Source organism: Onychomys torridus, chromosome X, assembly GCF_903995425.1.
Source record: "Onychomys torridus chromosome X, mOncTor1.1, whole genome shotgun sequence".
Taxonomy (NCBI): Eukaryota; Metazoa; Chordata; class Mammalia; order Rodentia; family Cricetidae; genus Onychomys; species Onychomys torridus.
The window spans coordinates 90,979,253-91,003,711 of NC_050466.1; the positions used below are offsets into that span (position 1 = coordinate 90,979,253).

The 24,459-nt window shown below is 44.3% G+C and overlaps 1 protein-coding gene across 1 annotated transcript; it reads right to left on the reverse strand.

The window, feature by feature from the left end:
* Positions 1-408: 408 nt before the first annotated feature.
* Positions 409-19,119, reverse strand: Ercc6l (ERCC excision repair 6 like, spindle assembly checkpoint helicase). The gene is made up of 2 exons (XM_036173913.1): positions 18,961-19,119; positions 409-4,406 (listed from the first exon to the last, which is right to left on the reverse strand). The coding sequence occupies exons 1-2, from the start codon at positions 19,026-19,028 to the stop codon at positions 752-754; spliced, it is 3,723 nt and encodes a 1,240-aa protein (XP_036029806.1). The 5' UTR covers positions 19,029-19,119; the 3' UTR covers positions 409-751.
* Positions 19,120-24,459: the final 5,340 nt, after the last annotated feature.

Sequence of the window (24,459 nt, forward strand, 5' to 3'; positions counted from 1 at the left end):
ATGTATTTCTGAGGGTGAATCACATCCTATCTAGTCTACAACCCAAAGAGAGGATGTGACAACATTAAAATACCAGCATAAATGCGGCGGAGGGTCAAGCACCTTTAATCCAGCACCCAGGAGGCAGAGGCAGGTGGATTTCTGAGTTCCAGGGCAGCCAGGTCTACAGAGTGAGTTCCAGGACAGCCAGGGTTACTTAGAGAGACCTTGTTTCAAAAAACTAAAACAAACAAACAAAAAACCCCAAAACCACAACAACAAAAAACAAAACTCAAACCCATAGCACAACTGGTATGAAGCAGAGCAGACAGTGAGAGGAGAATGGCTAACCAGTTGGCAGAGATCCCAATGCAGATTCCAGGAGTGCCAGGATGCCAGCACAGGTACTGTCTGCAGCTAGGCCAGGACTGGAAATGCTGGATGACAAGCTCTTGTTCTAACTAGAGAGTTTTTGTATACCTCTGCCTATCACTTCATGAAAGAAAATGAACGGAAAAAAAAAAACACTAGAGAAAAGTCACTTTAATTTTCTGATCTGAACTGATAAGACAAGATGGTCCTTTTCAGAGTAAAAGATAACCCAATAGTTTCACAAAAACTTTAGGAAGTATCAACGAAAAATTAAAAAAAAAAAATTCTAAAAGTTTGTAAAATATGCCTAAGAGGAAAAAATGAACTATTCAAGAGAAGAAATACTGAGCCAAACTTTTATATTGCTTCACTTTAGACAGACTAACCAGCTATGAGGTCCTCAAGCACTGTTAAGTTGCTTATACAAACTTAAAGTCATGAGCATGACCTCGGGGTCCGCGCTCTTTATGTCAAGCGCTTTCACTAAGCAGTCCAGAGCCTCCTGTACCTTCCCACACTCTTTCAGTTCTTTGCCACGAGCCACTAGAGTCTCGTAGTCATCGGCAGCCTCTGCTGCTGGATCCTGGGGAGGATCCACCAAAGGCTCACTTGACAAAGGCTCAGGGCCACAGGCAGAGCTCTCTGGGGCCAGAGAACCAGGCTCAGAGACAGACAAGCTGCTGGGTTTGTTTCCCGAGGCCTGTGCTTCCCCAGAAGGACCCGGTTCTGTGCTTGCTGAGACTTCTTCGTCGTCGCTGCTCTCTTCTTCTGAATGACCTGGGGCACTCTCCTCCTCACTGCTGTTATCAAGCCTTTCCTCCATATCTTCCACATCATCTAAAAGCACATTGATCAGAGACCTCCTGGAAGCCAAAGATCTCCTGGAATTCAAGGATGTATTCACATTATCGGGGATTTTGGGTGAAAAGAACCTTCCAGGTGGATTGGTGTCATTTTGGGGAGTTGAAGCAAATTGTTTCACAGATGAGAACTGAAAGGGAGAGATGCTTAATGAGCTTGTGCTGGAAATACCTTTAAAAGCATCTTCTTCATCTTCATTGTCTGAGAGGATCCTTCTAGCTTTGCTTCTGGATTTCACACTAATCACTTCTGGTTCTTCATCACTCTTATTAGAAGAATCCAAACTAAGACTAAGGGCTGACTCTGCCCTGGAGTTAGCTGCAGGGCTTTGCAAACTATTTTCTTTCTCAACATGTTCCAAAAACTTGCTGGAGAGATTCTGTTTCGTGTCTGCAGAATCTTCCAGGAGAAGATTGAAATCACACACATACTGTGGTGGTGATTCTAAAAGGTTCTCTTCCAACTCCAACTGGGCTTTGCTTGCCTGAGCACCCTGCGATGCACTAGAGGATGCTGACAGGACATCAGATATTTCAATCGTGTGTACATCTGACTCCACGTTTTGATTTTCATTTGCTGTGGGACTACCGTGATATAACAGTGCACTATCCTGGAGATCTAAATTTGCCCCAAGATCAGCCTTGATGGATTGTCTAGGTAAATAATTAAAAGTTCCCAGAAGGTTCTCTGGCAGGGACTCTTGCCCAGGTGACACTTGGAATGCTTTCTTTTGCACAGCTTCATTTTCAGCTGCAAAACACTTTGCAGGTCCCAGCGAAGAGTCAGTCCAAACTCCTCCTATATTTCCAGTGTCCTTGGTTGAAGTAGCTCCAGTGTCAGCATCAAATGTACTTTCACGGTGGTGCGAATCAGCTTGCAGCAAAGTAACATCATGTGCCTTGGAGTGATCTTGGGGCTCACTCTCCACAGACTGGTCACAAATGCTTATATTGGCTACTTGAGAACTGATAGCCTCTACCTGGGGAGGATTAGTTAGAATGCGTGAAGGCGGAGGCTGGGGTTTGTTCAATTCAGGACCTTTCTTCTGTTGAGAAGGAACTGCATGTGCTTTGAGCCAGGCCTCCTCATTTCCAGTTCTCTGTCTTTCCATTGTATTTTGAGATTCAGATTCAACAAGGAATTGAGCTTTCTGCACTCTCTGTTGAATGTATAGAGAGTCTTCTAGCATGGCAAGTTCTTCTTTAACAGACAGATCACGGGTAAACATCAAATCATGGTCTGAGATTCCTGCTATGCCCAGCGAGTGTAGATAGGCAATATGCTCATCTAGTTTTTCATCAGATCTCCGCTGAGCAGCATGCAGAGATTGAAGCTGCATCTGGGTTGCAGAGTTCTGCAGATCCCCAACTGTGAAGAGCTCTCTTAACTCTTGTTTGCTAAAATAGCGGAATGGGTTCTTCTTATCCCCAGTAGTTTGTCTGATTAGTGAGTCTTTGAAAACCTGTCTTCTATATATTTTTTCCTCTACAGTCCCACAAGTGATTAGCCGATAAACCACAACATTCTCTTTTTGTCCAATTCGGTAAACTCTATCCACAGCTTGAGCATCAGTTGCAGGGTTCCAGCTAGGGTCAAAAATGACCACTCTAGTTGCTGCAGTTAATGTTAGGCCAACACCACCTACTTGAGTGGTAAGTAGAAAAACAGAGTAGTCTTTATTTTGCTGGAATAACTGAATTCTTTTTTCTCGTTCCCAGAGATGAGTAACTGTGCCATCAATTCGCAATGTCTTAAAGTGCTTATTCTTTAAGAGGCGCTCAATGATGTTGAGAATTTGTCTTGACTGAGAAAACACCAGAGTTTGATGTCCTTCATCTTGAAGTCTTTCTAGCAGGGCCATTAAGAATAACATTTTTCCAGACTCTTGCACCAGTGCATTGTCAGTTAGGTGTTCAATGCTGTCCATCTCTGAGGCATCTTCTTGCTCATTTTCATCCTGAGCACAGAATGTGGCAGTCTCTAGATTCAGCAAATGACAAACTCGTGCAGACAGTAGCCTAGGGTGGTCACAGAGTTTCTTTAAGACACTCAGCTCAGCCAGAGGTGAGCGTGTCTCCATTAGTAACTCCTTGATGTGATCTAAAGACACGAATTTCCTATAAATCTCCTCTTGTAAAGGCATAAGACGTATCCAAACAATGAAATCATTTTTCCTGGTAAGGGAAGGCATCTCACAAATGGCTTCAACACCTGGATTCTTCTCCCTAAGTTTGGCCTCTGGGTTGTCTGCCTTTTTCGTCTGTACTTCTTCTTTGGTCCTCCTGAGAAAATAAGGTTTTATGATTTCCATTAAATTTTCAGATATCTTAAGTCCCAAGGCTTTTTCCCCAGGGGTAGCATCCTTCTCTCTTGCTCTAATAATAGGATTTTCATATTCCATTTTAAAAGTTTTTAATGTTCCTAACAAGGAGCCTTGGCAAGCAAAATCAAATAGGGACCATAGTTCTTGCAAATTATTCTGGATTGGTGTTCCTGTGAGGAGGAGGCGATTGCTTGCAGGAACAGCACGAGCACATATTGCTGACTTGGTAGAGGCACTTTTGATCTTATGGGCTTCATCAAGAATGACATAGTCCCATACAAATGCTTGTCCATTACAGCTTGCAAGTTGCCGCCAATTATTGATTAGCATTTGGTAGGTAGTAATAATGACGCCATTCCTCTGTTGAATCCGTGTCAGGCTTCTAGTACGTTCACCCTTGCTGGAGCCATGAAAGGTTTTGACTCTCATTCCTGGAGTCCACTTGGCAAACTCTTTGACCCAGGTATTAATGAGACTGGTTGGCATGATCAACAGCACATGACTCACAAGTGAAGCATCAAACATACCAGACAGGAAAGCAATGATCTGAATAGTCTTTCCCAGTCCCATATCATCTGCTAAGATGCCCCCTTTTCTTCCATTCTTATATAGGCTATAGAGAAAGGCGATGCCTTCTTTCTGGTGCTCGAAGAGTTTCTCATATAGCTCTCGATAAAGCAGCAAGCCAGAGTTGCACACATCTGTGAATTCATCATCATCATCTTCTGCCAACTGCTCCAAAGCTTCCTGTAGTTTTTGGATTCTGCTGATCACCTTTTTGGTGGGAAAAATGTCCTTTGCCAAATTGAAAAGTTTCAATGCTTCTTCCAGATCTCCATTCTTAGCTGCTTCTTTGGCTTCTTGTACATATCTATTTTAAAAAAGGAAAATAAATATGTCATGGGACTAGGGATATAGCTCAAGTGGTAAAAGACTTGCTTGGCATGAAGGAGCCTCTGGGGTCAATTGCCAATATGAGAGGGGGGGGAATAGAAGAAAGGAAACAGACTGAATAGTCTATGAAAGCTTCAGAGTCCATTTCTGAATCCAGACTGTAGTTGGGACTTTTTTTTTTTAAAAGACAATTCAAGTACCCCATGAAGTTCTTCTGAAACTCACTATATAGCCAAGGATGACCTTGAACTTCTCATCCCCCAGCCTCTAACCCACCTCATAAGTGCTAGGAATTATAGTCATGTGCTATGCTTAATTTTATGTGTGGTGCTGGGGGTCAAACTCAGGGCTTTGTGCATGCTAGGCAAGCATCTTACCAGCTGAGGTTCATCCAGGCCTGTAACTAAGTTGGGTTTCTAAAGCCCTTAATTCAGGGTGGCAGATATTAGCACAGAAAATACACACACACACACACACACACACACACACACACACACACACACACACACGCCGGGCAGTGGTGGTGCACACCTTTAATCCCAGCACTTGGGAGAGAGAGGCAGGCGGATCTCTGTGAGTTCAAGGCCAGCCTGGTCTACAGAGCGAGATGCAGGACAGGGTCCAAAAGCACACAGAGAAACCCTGTCTCAGAAAACAAAAATACACACTTGTACTCTAAGCACTTCAGAGGCTGAGGGAAGAGGATCAAGAGTTCTAGGCCAGGGCTGATAAGATGGCTCAACGGGGTAGAGGGGTTGCCACCAAGCGTGACCACTGAGTTTGATCCCTGGAACCCACATGGTAGAGGGAGAGAACTGACTTCCTCAGGTTGTCCTATGACCTGCAAACATGCTGTGTCATGTGCATCTACCAACCTGCACTCAGATAGATAGACAGACAGACAGACAGAGAGATGTTAAAAAAAAAAAAAAGCCTTTTTAAAGTTCTAGGCCAGCCTGGGCTAGAGTTAAGACCCTGCCTCAAAACAAACAAAAGAAGAAGAAATACAGTTAGCGTTCCGCCTATAATCTCAACACTTGGGGGGCAGAGACAGGACTAGGAGTTTTTTTTGTAGAGCTGAGGATCGAACCCAAGGACTAGGGATTTAAGGCCAGTCTGAGCTACACAGCAAATCGGACACCAACCTGAGTTAAAGACTCTATTTCAAAACACACAATAAAAATGGACAACGGATTATATGAATAAATGCTCGATATTAGTCATCAGGGAAACGCAAATAAAAACTACAGTGACACTCCATCCTGGCCCAGCAAGATAGTTCAGCCGGTAAAGGCACTTTCTGCACAAGCTTGCAACTTGCGTTCATTCTCTGGAAGCCATTATAGAAGGAAGTCCCCAGAGCTGTCCTCTGACCTCAGTGCGCGCGCGCACACACACAAATAACAGTAAAAAATGAAAAGAAACTCCATCTCATTCAACTTAGAAGAATAACTAAGACAAATGCTGGCAAGGAAGCAAGAACTCTGGGGCAGGGAGCAATCTTTACATACTGTTGGGAATATATATTAGAATAGCCTCTATGGAAGACAATACGGAGGTTCCTAAAAAATGAGAATAAAAACACTATAGAACTGGATGTGGTGGTGCACACCTTTAATCCCAGCTCTCTGAAGGCAGAGGCAGGCGGATCTCTGTGAGTTCAAAGCCAGCCTGGGCTACAGAGCGAGTTCCAAGACAGCCAGGGCAACACAGAGAAAGCCTGTCTCAAAAAATAAAAACAAAAACAAACAAAGCCCCAAAACATAAAACAAAATAAATAAAAGGTAAATAAGAACATAAAAAGATGCTCCATGTTAATTATGGGGAAATTAGAACCCAAAGCACGATGAGGCACCACTTTACAACCCACTAGGGCTGGAGAGGTGATGGCTAAACAGGTACAAGTTTCTTTGGAGGGTAATGATGATGTCCTAAAAGTAGCTGTAGTGAAAGGTGCACAATTATCTGAACACACCACACACTTACGTGAATATAATGAATGCCGCTCAACTGGATAGAATCAATAGGCAAAATGCCCGGCGTAAGCATTCAATGAAGGTGATAACTCAAAAAGGTCTCAGCCCAGCGGTGGTGGCACACATCTTTAATCCCAGCACTCGGGAGGCAGAGGCAGGCAGATCTCTGTGAGTTCGAGGCCAGCCTGGGCTACCAAGCGAGTTCCAGGAAAGGTGCAAAGCTACACAGAGAAACCCTGTCTCAAAAAACCAAAAAAAAAAAAAAAAGTCTCTGGTGGACGCAGTTTAAGCTGCTTAATCTGGTATTACAAGTCCTCTCTGACATAGCCAGCAACCTATGACCCCTCTGCCTTTACTAGTCACGTCCTACCTTACACATTTTTGTTTTAGAGATATTCATAGGTATTCCTATGTAGCCCTGGCTATTGTGGAACTCGCTGTGTAGACTAGAGCAGACCGGCCTGAGTGCTGTGATGGGAGGCCATCAGGCCTGGCCCTTACACGTTTTATTCTAAGCGCTTATACCCATCATGCTCCGTGCCCTCTAAGTACGGGCTCACACCACCAGCCTCTTCCTGGAGCACTCTCCTCTTTCACTGTGCTCACTTCACCTCACTCACCCTTCAAAGATTTTCAGAGGCAGGTCTGCTACCTCACACCTGTAATTCCAGTGGAGGCATGAACATCGTTAGTTCAAGGCCAGCCTAAGCCACACACTGTCTCAAAAGGCTAAAATTAATTAATTAATTAATTAAATTTTTAAAAAACAACCTGTTGATTCTCAGGCTGGTGATATAACTCAATGGTAGAGCATTTGCCTAACATTCACAAAGCCCGAGATGCAATCTCCAACGACTCTCAATTTTCTATAGACTTTCTTGGAAGGGGGCTTGTTAAGACACAGATCTCTGGGCTTCAACATCAGACCTTTTGACTCTGTATTGGGATGTAAGAATTCAGAGCCATAAAAGTAGCCAGGTGATTGACACTAATACCTTTCACATATATTTATATGTACAATGGAGTACTGCTCAGATATTACTAAGAAGAAAATCACCAGGCATGGTGGTGCACACCTTTAATTCTAGCATTAGGAAGCAGAGGCAGACCGATCTGTGAGTTTGAGGCCTGCCTGATCTACACAGCAGTTCTAGGACAGCCAGGGCTACATAAATACTGTCTCAAAAAGAGGAGGAAGAGAAGGAAAACATGGTATTTGCAAAAACAAACAAACAAAATAACCAGCTGGTACTACAAATCATTTTAAATGAGTAATAGGGAGATAAATACCATCAAAGTACTGTCTATACATACACACACACATACACATATATTAAAGTGTCATAACGAAACCACAATTTTATATAATTAATACATACAGTAAGAAGTTTTTTAAAAAAGATACAGTTCAGGCCTCACTTAAGGTTTTTCTTACCTCATGTCCCGGGTGGATCTGTTGTTCTGCCTCAATATTCCCAGTAAGTGTACTTAGTGTCTTAGTTAGGGTAACTACTGCTATGATGAAACACCATGACCAAAAAGCAACTTGGGAAGGAAAGGGTTTATTCAACTTATACTTCCACATTGCTGTTTACCACTGAAGAAGTTAGGACAGAACTCAAACAGGGCATGAACCTGAGGCAGGAGCTGATGCAGAGAGCATGGAAGGGTGCTGCTTACTGGCTTGCTTCCCCCAGCTTACTTGGCCTGCTTTCTTATAGAACCCAGGGGCACCAACCCAGTGGAGATACCACCCACAGTGGGCTGGGCCCTCCCCCATGAACCATTAAGAAAATTCCCTACAGGCTTGCCTACAGCCTGATCTTATGGAGGCATTTTCTCAATGGAGGTTCCCTCCTCTCAGGTGACTAGCTTGGGTCAAGTTGACCGAAAACTAGCCTGCACACAGTGCATTTATATAACCACTCAATGTATTAAAACCATCACAGGGAATTCAGTGGTTAAGAGATCTCTCTTGGCAGAGATCATGGGTTCAGTTCTGTCTTTAATTCCAATCTATATGGTAAATTCCGGAATCGCAAGGTATACATGGAAAGATTCTATCTCCAAAACAAAGCAAAAATGTGTAAGGTAGGAAGTGACTGCCACAGCCTCCTGCATGCACATGGTGCATAGTCACACACTCAGGCACACACTGCTGTGGAATGTTGTTATTATTTTCGTTTTTTTTTTTTTTCCGAGACAGGGTTTCTCTGTGTAGTTTTGGTGCCTTTCCTGGAGCTCGCTCTGTAGACCAGGCTGGCCTCGAACTCAGAGATCCGCCTGCCTCTGCCTCCTGAGTGCTGGGATTAAAGGTATGCGCCACCACTGTCTGGCTGGAATATTATTTTAACTAGGCAAAGATTGGTTACATTTGTTTATGCTGCAGACTATTACTTTAACTACGGGAAAGTGTGTTACATTTGTTTTTGCTGCCTTTCTTAATGATGTAAAGATGTGTTGCATTTGTTTCACCTTGCCTGCCTAAGGCACCTGATTGGTCTAATAAATAGCTGAAAAGCTAGGCAGGAGAGGGACAGGTGGGGCTGATGGGCACAGAGAATAAGCAGGAGAAATCTAGGCTGGAGAGAGAGAAGGAGGAGAAAATGAGGGAGAAAGAGGGGGGAGACGCCTGGGGCGAGAAGCCAGGCAGCCACCAGCCGGCCAGGCACAGGAAGCAGTGAAAGATATACAGAAGAAAGGTAAAAAGCCCTGAGGCAAAAACATAGATGAAGAGAAATAGGTTAAGTTATAAGAGCTAGCAAGAAATGAGCCTAAGCTATGGCCAAGCTTCATAACTAGTAAGTCTCCATGTGATGATTTGGGAGCTGGTTGGTAGCCCAAAAGAAGAAGTCTGGTACAACACACACATAAAATGTTTCAAAAGTTGCAAAGGCTGTGAAAACAGTTCAGCCAGAACAGGCTTGCCATACAAGCATGAAGACCCGAGTCTGCTCCTCAGTATCCATGCAAAAAGTAGGAGTAGTGGCCAGGCAGTGGTGGCGCACGCCTTTAATCCCAGCACTCGGGAGGCAGAGGTAGGCGAATCTCTGTGAGTTCAAGGCCAGCCTGGACTACAGAGCGAGATCCAGGAAAGAAGCAAAGCTACACAGAGAAACCCTGTCTTGAAAAACCAAACAAGTGGGAGCAGTGGCAAGCACTTGTAATCCCAAATCTGGGTAGGGGGTGGAGACAGGAGGATCCCTGAATCTTGCTGGCCAGTCAGGCTAGCCTAATTAGTGAGTTCCAGATCAATGCAAGATCCTATCTCAAAAAGCAGGTGGACAGAGCCTGAAGAATGGCAGCTGAGGTTGTACCTGACCTCCACATGATATATGCATATATGCACATGTACCCTCATATACACGCACCCACACACCTATACATCTAACAGTACACACACACGGGGGGGGGGGGGGGTGCATCACAGACTATTAGATCAAGAGGTTAGGACTTTCACTGTGTGTTGGTTAGTTTTTTATCAACTTGACACAAACCTGTACATAAAATGTATATACAAACCTATAGCATATCTAAGAGGGATTTTTTTGAGACGGACTCTCTCAATGTAGCCCTGGCTGGCCTGGAACTCACAGAGTTGTGCTTACCTGTGCCTCCCAAGTGCGGGGATTAAAGGTGCACACTACCAGTCTGGTTGGAAAGAGGGAATCTTAATTGAGAATGTTTCCATAAGGTGGTCTTGCAGAGAAGTCTGTAAAGGTAGTGTTTCAGTGAGAGGGATCAGCCCACTGTGGGCAGTACCACCCCTGGGCAGGTGGTCCTGGCCTTTGTTAAAAAAAAGCAGGTTGAGCAAGCCCCTAGCTAGCCAGCCAGTAAACAGAATCCCTTCGTGGTCTCTGCTCCAGTTCCTGCCTTGACTTTCCTTCCTTCAAGACGGGCTGTAAGCTGTGGTGAAATAAACCCTTTCCCTCCCGAGTTGTTTATGTCACACATTGCAATGAAAACTGCTGGGACTGCTTCAAAGTATGTGTGCAAATGTGTGACCCCCCTCCACCCATCTGCTGTCGGCAGTGATCCATGCATGTTGTGACATGACCGTACAGGAGAAACTGAAACTGAGAACGAGGTTGCTGTTTGTTTTTTTTATAATCACCAGAACTTCTGTGTGTGTGTGTGGGGGGGGAGTTTGTTTGTTCTGTTTGTTTTTTTTTGTTTGTTTTTTTGTTTTTGTTTTTTCGACACAGGGTTTCTCTGTGTAGTTTTGGTGCCTCTCCTGGAACTCACTGTGTAGCCCAGGTTAGCACAGAGATCCGCCCGCCTCTGCCTTCCAAGTGCTGGGATTCAAGGCATGCGCCACCACCGCCTAGGAGAACTTCTGTTTTAACAGCAATAATTCATGGATAGTGGACTTCAACAGGTAAGTGACTGGTGACAGATTGTAGGAGCCAAGTTTCTGACTGCTGGAGTAGGAGTTTACTTGGCATGGTGAGAGGTAGCTACAGAAGGACAGATCAGAGCTGGGGACAGCAGTACAAATCCATGTCTACTTCCATCTCATGAGCCAGCAAAAATCTGTTGAGTCCTCCCTACTCAGTATCACTTGGATCTCCTACCTTTCTCCACCACTTTTAAGGACACTTACAATTATCTGGAGGAAATCTCTATATTTTAGGGCCAACTGATTAGTGACCTTGATTCCACCATGGCCTTAACACTTTCTTACCATATAAGATAATATCCACATGAAGGTTGTAGTCTTGCCAAGAGGATAAAAATACAGGGGGTCAGGGAAAAGAAATTTACGATTAAATGCAAGGAAGTTTCTATATTACTGACTCTGAATTTCAGACTATGTAAAGAGAAAAATGAGGGCCCAAATTGAGTACGGGAGAGTGAAAAGACCCTATGTAGAGCCCAGTGATGCAGTGATGTCAAATGGTTATTCACTCTGGCATCCTACACTAAGTAAGGAAGGCGAGAGCAGAATGCTCAAGATTTAGAACAGCAAAGTATAATTATAAATGTCCAGGTGGTGGTGGTGCACACCTTTAATCCCATCACTTGGGAGGCAGAGGCAGGTGGATCTCTCCGAGTTCGAGGCCAGCCTGGTCTACAGAGCGAGTTCCAGGAAAGGCGCAAAGCTACACAGAGAAACCCTGTCTCAAAAAACAAAACAAAAACAAAAATTAAAAAAAAACCACAACAAAACAGTCAGGCAGTGGTGGCACACACCTTTAATCCCAGCACTCAGGAGGCAGAGCCAGGCAGATCTCTGTGAGTTTGAGGCCACCCTGGGCTACCAAGTGAGTTACAGGGAAAAAAAAAACCCAAAAACAAAAACAAAACACCAGAAAAATAAGTTAGTAAAACACAACTCTGGGCTTGTAAACAACAGTTCCTGGAGTAGTAAGATCCTGAGTACTCTGACATAAAGAATGGACTGATCCCCTAGTGGATTTATACTATGATACTATTAGTGGGAAACAGCTTCCTTAGAGGAAGATCACTGGAGGAATGTCTTTGGGGACATGTTACTGCTCTGCTTTGTCACACCCTTCCTGTTAGGATGGATTGAAAGCTATGGAATTGTGAACAAAAATAAATCCTCCCGGCCAGGCAAGAGGGCACACACCTATAATACTAGTTCTTGGGAGTTCTAGGCCAGCTTCAGCTACACAGTGCTACATGAGACTCCATCTAAATAAATACAACCCTGCCTGGCATCTGTCATAGCAATGAGAAAGTTTAACACAACTGCTGACTCTTTTCAGTTCCGCCCCCACCTCTTTCTGCTCACGTTGGGCAAGCAGAAAACAAACCCTCCTTTGGCACCAGAAGGAATTTCAAACTGTGCCATGTCTCAGTGCCTACACAGGGACCTTCACCTTAGTACCACCCCAGCCACTATAAAATCCCCAAATATATGTCCTTTCCCTGTTTTCTCAAGTCACTTTCAAGTCAGAGTTAGAAATCTGTTCTTTCTCCAGATAGCCCTATATATATACTTTTATTCATCTTGGTTGGGTGTGTGGCACCAGAAGTCTTGGTATGTAAACCAAATTTAAGTGGGGGTCCATTTCAGTGTATTCCTGTTACTATAACAAAATACTTGAGGCTGGATAATTTATAAAGGTTTATTTCTGGCTCACAGCTCTGGAAATCCAAGAACATGGTACTAGTACTTGTCCAGCTTCTGGTGGATACTACATGATGCTCTACGCATGGCAGAAAAGTAGAAGGGGAAACAGGATGCAAAAGAAAGACAAGGGACAAAACAAACAAACAAAAAGAAAGATAAGGGACAAAAGGAATTGTTATGGTTTGAATAAGAAATGTATTCATTGCTTAAGGGAAGTTCCTTGTCTGTGTATCCTGCATACTGGGCGTTAACAGCTTAGATGCAAGATTGTAAAACATCCTGAGCGAACTTCTGCCCTCAGGAGTTCTCCCATTGTGCTGTAAGCCTCCTCCCTCCTTCAATAAAAGGCATTCACCCTTTAAAAAAAGGGTTGGGGATTTAGCTCAGTGATAGAGTGCTTGCTTGCCTAGCAAGCGCAAGGCCCTGGGTTTGATCCTCAGCTCCACAAAAAAAAAAAAAAAAAGAAAGAAATGTATTCATGGGGCTGGAGAGATGGCTCAAAGGTTAAGAGCAGTAGCTGCTCATTCAGAGGGCGCACATGCAGACAGAATTCTATATCCATAATAAATGAATGAATGAATGAGTGAATGAATGAATGGATGAATAAATAAATAACAACAAAGAGGGGAAAGAGGATGGCAACAAGAAAGGAAGGAAGGAAGGAAGGAAGGAAGGAAGGAAGGAAGGAAGGAAGAAATGTATTCATATCTTAAAAACTCATGTACTGGAGCTAGAGAGATGAATCAGTGGGTAAGAGCACTTGCTGCACAACTCTAAGGATCCACTAGCATCCATGTCAAAGGCTAGGTTTGACTATGTGCATGCCTGTAATTGAAGTGCTGTTGGGAACAAAGACACAGGGATGCCTGGGGCTTGCTAGTCACCAACCTAGCTCCGGTTTCAGTAAGGATCCTGTGTCAAAGAAACAGAATGGAGAGTGACAGAGCAGCATACCCAGTGTCCTTCTTTGACCTCTATACATTTGCACACAGATGCAGGCATCTGCACATATCCACTCATATCCACTCACAACTATCCCCACCCTCAAGTAAAACCTCAGGCCAGCAAAATGGCTCAGAGGGTAAGGTACCTGACACCAAATCTGATAGCTAGAGTTCAATTTCTGGAATCCACATTGTGGAAGGACAGAATCAACTCACAAGAGTTACTCTCTGACTTCCACATGTGCGTGTAAAGATGCACACATGCACAGAAAAATTTTTTTAAAAAACCCTAATTATTAAAAGATAAAGAAAAATTGCACTAAAGGCCTAGTAACAGTGTAATGTTCAAAGATGGGGCTTTCGAGCCCCAAATTTGATCCTGATGACTCTAATCAAAGGATTGATCAATCCCTTGATGAAATCAGTATCTGATAGCATCATTGGGAGGAACCTAGAAGATGGGGTCCAAGTGGGGGAAGCATGAGACTGTGTGCAGGAGAAATACACATTGTCCCAGGCCATTCCCCTTCCTTCCTCTTTCCTCTGCTACGCTACTCCCTCATGAGGCTTCTGCCTTACCCAAGGAAGGCCTAAAAGCAATGCAGCCAGCCAAGTATGTACCAAAACCTCTAAAATCACTAGCATAAATACATCTTTGTTGTTGTTTTGGTTTTGGAGACAGGAAGACAGTGTGTGACTGTGCTGGAACTCGCTCTGTAAACTAGGCTGGCAACAAATTCACAGAGATCCACTTGCCTCTGCCTCCCAAGGGATTAAAGGTATGTGCCACCCCCCCCCCCCACCCCGGGAACCTAAGTAAATCTTAAGCTGTCTCCCCAGGTATTCTGTTATAGCAACAGAAAGTGACTAACACTGAAGCAAACTTGCTCTCAGAGTTAATCCCTTACCAGAGCCCGAGCCCGAGCCCACTAGTTCTCAAGACCATTCCTTTGGCAATTAAATCTCCACCTGAGTTTCGGTGAGATCAAGCCATAGTCAAACCGCAGCAGGATCCATCCATGTCTCTGCAAGGTGGTCAATACAGGAGGTGCTGTGGTAACTGGCAGTGCAAGGCATATGGTACAACTATGACGTTAACTGGCATAAAGGAAAAGGATAAGAGAACCTCCAAAAAGGAGACCAAGAAACTGAAAGGGCAGAGTACTGGTAAGATAATCTGCATGAACGCTGAAACTGAGAAGAACGCGCTATGCCTTCACACTGCACACTACATGTTTAACAGTTCCATGGTATACCAGTGTACGGATAAGCATGCACTATTACTTATTTCACAATTTTCTGATCAACGGGTGTGTAGATTGGGCTGAGGACGTAGCTCAATGAGAAAGCACTTGTCTACTAACATATGTAAAGCGTAAAGCTCCAGGTTCAACCTTCAGCATAACCAAAAAAGGATGGTGATTGTTGTTTCCTTTTCAAAATTGCTATCACTAGCAACATATACAATAAAGCATGCACATGTATTTTTATACACACACACACACACACACACCTTAGCTCATATTTGTGAAAATATAAAACAGAATTTCTATCCAGAAAAAGTAAAACTTATCATGGCATAGTAACACATGTCTATAATCCTTGTATTCAGAAGGCTGAGAGGTTTAAGGATCTCTAGTTTCAGGGGCAGCCTAGGCTACACTGAGAGACTCTAAAAAACCCAAAGTTATCCTCTGACCTCCACACCCATGCCACCACTCACAAATAATGCACACACAGACACGAATACATTTTTATAGAAAAAACTTTACCTGGATTGAGAGTTTGCTTAATGATCGACAGCACTTGCTGCTCTTGCAGAGGACCTGGATTTGTTCATATACACTCAAAAAAATTATAAATGTAGCTGTGTGGTGGTGGCTCATGCCTTTAATTCCAGCACTCGGGAGGCAGAGGCAGGCGAATCTCTATGAGTTCCAGGCCAGCCTGGTCTACAGAGTGAGTTCCAGGACAGCCAGGGCGACACAGAGAACTGTCTCAAAAAAGAAAAAAGAAAAACTTGAAAAGCATGCATTCATTCATTCATTTCTCTCTGTTCTTGACTGTGAATATAATGTGACTTTCCCACAGTAATGGTCTGTAACCTGAAAGTATAAGCTAAAATAAACCCTTTCTGCCTAAAAACAAAACATAACTTGAATACTTGTTGGATATGCTGGCACACACCTGTAATCCCAGACCTCAGTAAGTCCGGTCTAGATAATGAGACCCTGTCTCAAAAACACAAAAATATTGAACATTGTAAATTGTTTTGCTCCTAAGATTTTATACTACTTTAAACTTTTGATTGTGAATTTATAACTACTAGATGAAGCCTCGGCCTCCTGAGTGCTGGGATTAAAGACATGATGCACCACCATGCCTGGCAAAAAGCCCTTTCCTAGCTTTGCTGATACCTGTAGAAAGAAGGGCTTCCTTGCACTCAATGGCAGTGAGTATCCAGTGGCTCCTATAAGGACTGGTTGCTCTAACCTGACAAATAGTCTCTGTATTACTTTAGGAAACCAGGCTATTTTATGAGTTAAATAAATAAGGGCAAAAAGTAAAATCTTCTGTGCATCAAATAACACAGTAAGAAGGCACCTTCCACAATAAACTGTTTTATAGAGAAAAGGCAGGCTGCTAGTGAGCCGGCTCGGGTAGGTAAAAGTGCTTGCAGCCCTGTCTGTGGACTTGAGTTCAACCCTTGAACCCGACTTAGCAGGAGAATTTACTCCTGTAAATTGTTCTCTGGCCTCCACATTCACTCCATGGCATTCAAGTATACTCCCTGACATAAGTTAATGTAATTTAAAAAAAGTTCAAGTGGGGCCAGCAAGATAGCTCAGTGTGCAAAGGCAATACTATCAAACCTGATGACCTGAGTCCAATCCCAGGGACCAGCACTGTAGAAGGGGAAAACCAACTCGAGCAAGTTATCCTCTGACCTCTGCATGTACCATCGTGTGTGCACACACAAACGATACCCTGGGTGTGGGGAAGACAAAATTTAAAGAGCTAAAAGTCAACTTATATAATTGGGGGATATATCTGCAAATCTAATGAGTGAATGTTCAGAGACCTAGTTTGCCCTTCCTGCTGATGGAGCATCAAGAAACCTCAACACATTGACAAAGCCAAAACTCCCTACGAGAATGTGTTTTTCTAAGGGCATTTCAAACAAGAATGCTAAAAACAACAAATAAACTGTGTTTATTTAAGGCCAGAAGTTTGTAACCTTGAGTTTCCCTAAATTAGCACTCTTCTCAGCCCTAAATCTAAACAACAAACCTCATAAAACCTTTCATTACTATGTGAGTCCCAGGAAAGGTGCAAAGCTACCAAGAAACCCTGTCTCGAAAAACCAAAAAACAAAACAAAAACAAACAAAAAACAAACAAAAAAAAAAACAAAAAACAAACCTTTCACTCGTAAAAGAACATTCTTTAAGGAAAACAAGTAAACCAGCTCATATTTTCTTACTTAATTTAATTAAATTTTAAGCTTGATTTAATCAAACCCTGTTGTAAACTACATCCTTTGAGATATCTGACTTGGAAAGCCACAGACTTATATAGAGATAGCCATTGTGAAGACACAGGAGAGCCAACTGTCTTGTGAAGCACACACCCACGTACTGTCCTTTTCTTACTTGACTCCAGGTCTAAATATTCATAGACTCACTAACTGGCCTTCACTCCAGTTTGTCATGAATTTTTTTGCTACATTTTTGCCTCAGAAGAGATCCCTTAAGGGAAAACTCCTCAGAATACCGGTAGCTTTGTCCACTGGTGACACTGAACTTTAATTCAGTGGGACCTGGTGTTACACACCTGTAATACCATCCATCACTCTGGAGGCTGAGAAAAAAGGATGAGAGTTCAAGAGCAGCCTGGGCTACACACAGTAAAAACCTGCCTCAAAAAAAATCTACAAGTTAACAACATACACCTATATGTTGGAGAGATGACTCTGTGGTTAAGAGCACTGGCTTAATTGCCAGCACAACCACCTCTAAGTCCAGTCCGGGGGAGGGGAGGTGCCACACACCCCACTGTAGTTGTGATTTTCTTCCCTCTACTGATGAGTGGGGGGGGGGGGCAAAACAGCTTGACCACACAGCTGCCATGGCAGGCTTAGAGGCCCAGACACAGCTTCTGTGACAGGCTCACTGGCAGGCAACACCCAGATCCAGGAAAAGCCATAAGCTAACCTAGGGATGAGCCAGCATCTAAGGGGCAGTACCAGACATCCCCAAACTTTTCAACCCTTAGATTAAATAAGATCACCAGATGTCCCTGAGCCTAATACACACCTATTTCCCTTTTACAGATACCCCTAGACAATGTCAGCCAATCAGGGTCCCGAACTCTAGAAATCCTCTCACCCCAACCTCTGCTATGATAAAAACCCTACCCTGCCTGAGCTCAGGGCTCTCTGCTCTCACTGCTGTGTCGGACAGAGTCCAAGCTGAGCTTGAAAATAAAGGCTCTTTGCTTTTATATAAGGGATTCGGTCTCCGTGGTGGTCTTTTGGGGGTCCCCGCTATCCAGGCATAACAATGAGTGGTTTTGAGCATCCTTTCATGCGCTTGTTTGCCACTATAAGCATGTTTAAAAACATTAGTATGCTTTTAAGAAAAAGTCCTTTGCTTATGTTTTATGTAGATTCTTTAAAATTAATTTTATGAGCACAGGTGTTTTGCCTGCTTGTGTGTATGTCTGTGCACCACATGGGTACAGTGACTGTGGAAGTCAGAAGAGAGCACAGGATCCTGTAGGACTGGAGTTACAAACGGCTGTAAGCCACTATACAGATGCTAGAAATTGAACCTGAGTCTTCTGGAAGAGCAGTTAGTGTCAGATCTCATTACAGATGGTTGTGAGCCACCATGTGGGTGCTGGGAATTGAACTCAGGACCTCTGGAAGAGCAGTTAGTGCTCTTAACCTCTGAGCCATTTCTCCAGCCCTGTCCTACAATTTTTAATAGTTAAATATTCCCCTCTACATTACCAAGTTCCGACTCAGCCATCTGGTGAAAGCATATTCAGTCACACGGCTTAACGGTTCCTGTTCTGGATGATGCCTTCCCTCGCTCACCGACCATTATAACTGGCCATTCTTTCCTTTAATGTCAACACTCTGGTCAGGAAATGAAGCATTTTACAGCATCTATCAAAGACTACATAGCATTTCTTTTTCAGATCCCATGTACTAACAACTTGGGGACCATTTTTCCTCTTTTCCGCCCAGGCCTGACGGCTGGCAGGTTGGAAGGACTCAAGGACTTCATCGGTTAGTTGAAATCGGGCTCTTAAATAGTTCACACTGGATAGTTATTTGACTAATACGGCAGGGCGGGGTGGGGTGGGGTGAGGGGTGGGAAGACGCTCCCCAGGTTAGAAATCTGGTCAAATCCACAAGCGGTTTCTAGAGGAGCGTGGGAGCCATTCCACCCCCAACTCCAGGCCAGGAGCGGCGAGCTAGACCCGCCGGGATGCCCAAGCATACCTCAGATAACTCGCAGCCAGCTGTGGGTTCAAAGCCTCCACTTCCGCTGAACCTTGGGAAGCCTCCATGATCAAGGGAAATGGATTCGCAGTAAAGCTACGCTTGAATTTCGCTCGCTCCCGCCTTACACAAGCTCGGCGCACGAACCAGACTGGTAGAACCAACCGTCCGCCTCCAGCCTGGCCAATCCGGGATCCGGTGCTCCAGCGCTCTTTCCGGAGCCCCGCCCAGGAAGGTCTTGCGCCTGCGTCTTCGCGCACTGGCGCTAGCTGGCTAGTTGGCTATTTTGGCGTTGCGTATTGGGCTACGTCTTCACGTGACCGCTGATGTTTTCTTTCCCTTCCAAACTGTGCGGCGGTGTGAGAGTGTTGAGAGCGAAGTGGAGGAGTTGAGAGTGTGAGTAAAAAGTGCGCGTGTTTCTCTTGAACTCGTGAGTGGAAGCTGTCTTATTGTAATGGCCCGCAGAGGTTTCCATTTTCCTGCCAGTGCTCGGCACTGAACATACTTGGAATTCAAACACCTAAGAGATGAAGTCCTGCACCTCAAACGGACACTGAAGGTTTTCAAGGACAAAGCCTAAGCTGGTGGTAGTGGTGCACAAGTGTTTAGGAAGCAGAGGCAGGAAGATCTGAAGATCCAGCCCACAGTGGCTTACATAAAAGCAAGACCCTGTCTCAGAAAAAAACAAAGAGGGATGTAGGGGGCCGAAAACCAAAGACTAAAGCTCTTTTTTAAGCAATACTAAATGAATTCAGCAGGTTTTATAAAGAAGAGGTTGTGAGTTTGAAAGGTTTGGAAAGGGGACATCATGTTAAGACAGTACTAATGTAAGAAAGTCTGAGAAAAAATTAAATTTAACAAAGAAATAGCTAGATTTCATGGCACAAGCCTAGAATTCCAGCACCTTTGAGGTTGAGGTAGAAGGATTGCAAGTTCAAAATCTGCATGAGCTGCAGAAAGAGTTCAGGCCAGCCCGAGCAACCTAGTGAAACCCTGCCTTAAGAAATGAAGAGTGCTGGGGATATACCTCAGTAGCAGAGCACTTGTCTAGCATGTGTGAGGCTCTAGGTTCCTTAAACAAACACAATTGTAATGTGGTCACCTCTTTAGAAGTTCTAGTTAAGATGCAGTCATTTTCAAAGGCAAAGCTCAGGCCTTACGAAAATATAAAAGAGTAGGAAGTTGTGTGCCAACAAAATTATTCTGGTTTATATACTGGTAAGAAAGCCATTGTGGTGGTTTGCTCCTGAAGTCTCAGAACTCTGGAGACTGAGGTAGGATTGTGATGAGTTCAAGGCCAGCCAGGATTAAAAACACACTGTTGAAGACATGGACATCGTGATTCCATGGAACAGTCCTATTCCTGTCTGTCCTGAGGATTTGAAGCTTTTTAATAAATGTCATAGATCATTAGGAAGCAAAAGAGATCTTAGAGAAGATGGGCTATTTTCTTGGCTTATATGATTTTTGTTTTGTTTTCTTGAAACTTGTTCTCTACATAGCCCTGGCTGTCCTGGAACTTACTCTGTAGACCAGGCTGGCCTTGAACTCACAAAGGTCTGCCTGTCTCTGCCTCCCAAGTGGTGGGATTAAAGGCCTGTGCCACCATGCTGGGATGGTTTTTATATACTTATATAGAATCTTACTATGTAGCCAGAGCTGGCTTCAAACAATCTTACTTCCTCAGCCTCTTTAGTATTAAATTAACAAGTGTGTGCCACCGGGTTAGGCTTTGATTGTAAGGGCCTTGTGCTTGCTAGGCAAGCACTCTACCACTGAGCTAAATCCCCAACCCTAGTTTTTTGGGGGGTTTTTTGTTGTTTTTTTTAGTGGGGTAGGGTCTCACTCTGTAGCCCAGGCTGTCCTCAAACTCTTAATCTTCCTGCTGGAGTCCTATGAGTGCTGGGATCCCAGGTTCGTGCCATACATCCAGCTTGAATGATTGGAACTCAGGTTTATGAGTCCAATTTCTCTATTAAGAGGCCCTTTAATGTTTTGCTGGTCCCTTTTTTTGTGGAAATATGCTATAGGAAATAGGGTGACTTTACCTCAGAATCCCAAACTAGGAAATTGCAGAGCCAGAGTTTGTTATGGAGTTGCTATGGCTGTAAGTGTGTGTTCTTTCAATGTCACACTGCCCATTGCTGCAAGGAAGAGCTCTGAGAAATGAGGTGAATGAGCTAGTTGGAGGAGGCTTGTTTACCCTGGGGAAGTGTTTGAATCACATCTTTTCCTGAAGACAAGTTTGGATTGATGTGTGCTATGGTTGAGTCCCCAGAAAAATTATGTATTGAAACTCCCTGTGATGGAGGTTAGGAAGTGAAACCTTTGGGGCAAGATTAAGTTATAAGGGCTCCACCCTCTTGAATAGTTTAGTGCCTTATGAAAAGTCTGGAAGCATCTAACGGGCCTTATTTGCTTTTTTGCCATGTGATATCACAGCATTCCCTCCCCAGCCGAGGATGAAGTAGATAGGCAGCATCTTGGAAGGGGAGGGATCCCCCTTCACCACACCAATCCTTCCATGTCTCTGATTTTGAACTTCTGAGCTGCCAGAACTGCAACAAGTTTCTATGGGCCCAAAAAGATGAGCAACCAGCACTACATAATGACATCATCCTGTCTCCAAACAGATGTTCATATGGAGTCTAAGGGAGACAGACCATTTCTAGGTTTCTAGCTGTGCTTTGATTGGGGCTCTTCCATTGTCACTTAAAGCCCTGCAGAATTCAAGAAGCAAAGCAGGTTCCTAGTTGCTACTGGAGTGGGCTGCCCCTCCGTATATTGTATGTAAAGGGGCAGCTCACTACAGATCTGCCTTCCTAGCTTGAAGTGATCCCCAAGGGCCCTATCAATGAGAAGGAAGGCTTCACCCTCCCTTTGTCTATTGAAATTTAAAAACATTTACATACCACCTATGGTGATGCACATCTTTTATCCCAGCACTGGGGAGGCAGAGGCAGGAGGATCTCTGAGTTCAAGACCAGCGTGGTATACTTAGGGAGTTCCAGGAAAGCTGGACTGCATAGAGAAACCCAGTCTCACATATAATAAAAAAATATTTCCATTTATGTATTTGGTGTGTGTGTGCCCATGCCATAGCATATGTGTGAAGGTCACAGGAGCACTTGCAGAACGTGGTTCTCTTTCCTCCATGTGCGTTCTGGTGATCAAACGCAAGTCATCAAGTCATCTGGATTTTCTCAGACCATTGTCACTCTGCTTGGGGAGGGGGTTCCCCTCCACCTTGAAGCCTTGTACTTGCTGCTTCCTGGGTTTTGTCAGGGAGTATTGAGGTCCAACTCAGGGTGGTGGTACATGCTGCTAGGTAAGCCTCTTCCACTGGGCTACGTCCCCCAACCTTGCTGCTTCCTTTGGGCCATTTCGAGTGCCTTCCAGAGTCCCAGTTGCTCACCCGAGGGCTCTAAAGCCTCTCCTGTATTGGTTATCCTCACTCAGGCCAGAAATAAGACAGTTCAGGGGAAACCTAGAGTGGATAAAAGATTCCTAATAACAGTTCTGTATCCCGTTGGCACGTGATGGGTACTATTCAAAGCACTTTGCATATATTAACTCTGGGCTATCCCCTTTCTACATCTACAGTGAATCAAGGGTTCCTGTTGCCCCAACATCTCTCAAGGGAATGGGGTTTGAAAAGCTTTCCCTAGCCGGGCTGTGGTGGCATATACCTTTAATCCCAGCATTTGGGAGGCAGAGGCAGGCGGATCTCTGTGAGTTCGAGGCCAGACTCATCTACAGAGTTCCAAAACAGCCAGGGTTAAACAGAGAAGCCCTGTCTCAAACAACAAACAAACAAAAAAACAAGAAAAAGAAAAGAAATAAGAAAGAATGAAAGAAAGAAAAGCTCTCCCTAAACTGGGCATAGAGGCCTATGCCTTTAATCCCAGCCCTTGGTGGGCCGAGGCAGGTGGATCTCTGTAAATTGGAGGCCAACCAGATCTACATAGTAAGACCCGTTTGTGGAAAAAATAAAAAAGAAAAGAAAAGATCTCCCTAATTATTATTAATTTTTAAGTGTGATAATGGTACTGTTTTTTTAAAAGAATTTCTTTTTTAAATATATTTTATTTTATTTTTATATGCATTTGTGGTTTTGCCATGGATGTGGGGGTCCCCTGAAACTGGAGTTACAGACAGGTGTGAGAGCTGCCATGTGGGTGCTGGGAATTGAACTCAGGACCTCTGGAAGAAGAGTCAGCACTCTTAACCCCTGAGCCATCTCTCCAGCCCATGGTACTATTTTTTTAATCCTTATCTGTTTGAAGCATATTGGGTTATTTTTAGGCAAAATAATAGGACACCTGGAACTTACATTTAAAAGAGAGGGGTAAACAAAGATTGTTGATAATTTCTGGGGCTCCTTACAGAGTTCTCTGATCCTCTTCTCTGGACTTCTGAGTGTGTTTGAAGACTTCTGTAACAGAGTCATTTTAAAAAATTATCTAATCTGCAAATTGCACTGAGTCACCTCAGCTCACAGAACAGAAATCAGATAATGGGGCTTAGTGGGAGAGTTCAGAATGTGAAATAGAGAGATGAGGCAGAGTAAGAGCAGCAGTGCTGGCCAGGCCCTGATCTACACACTCTACCTGTACCCAGGCCCTGATCTACACGCTCTACCTGTTCCCAGGCCCTGATCTACACACTCTACCTGTACCCAGGCCCTGATCTACACACTCTACCTGTACCCAGGCCCTGATCTACACACTCTACCTGTACCCAGGCCCTGTCCTACACACTCTACCTGTACTCACACCCTGATCTACACACTCTACCTGTACTCACACCCTGATCTACACACTCTACCTGTACTCACACCCTGATCTACACACTCTACCTGTACTCACACCCTGATCTACACACTCTACCTGTACCCAGGCCCTGATCTACACACTCTACCTGTACCCAGGCCCTGATCTACACACTCTACCTGTTCCCAGGCCCTGATCTACTCACTCTACCTGTACCCAGGCCCTCATCTACACACTCTACCTGTACTCACACCCTGATCTACACACTCTACCTGTTCCCAGGCCCTGATCTACACACTCTACCTGTACCCAGGCCCTGATCTACACACTCTACCTGTTCCCAGGCCCTCATCTACACACTCTACCTGTACCCAGGCCCTGATCTACACACTCTACCTGTACCCAGGCCCTGATCTACACACTCTACCTGTACCCAGGCCCTGTCCTACACACTCTACCTGTACTCACACCCTGATCTACACACTCTACCTGTACTCACACCCTGATCTACACACTCTACCTGTACTCACACCCTGATCTACACACTCTACCTGTACCCAGGCCCTGATCTACACACTCTACCTGTACCCAGGCCCTGATCTACACACTCTACCTGTTCCCAGGCCCTGATCTACTCACTCTACCTGTACCCAGGCCCTCATCTACACACTCTACCTGTACTCACACCCTGATCTACACACTCTACCTGTTCCCAGGCCCTCATCTA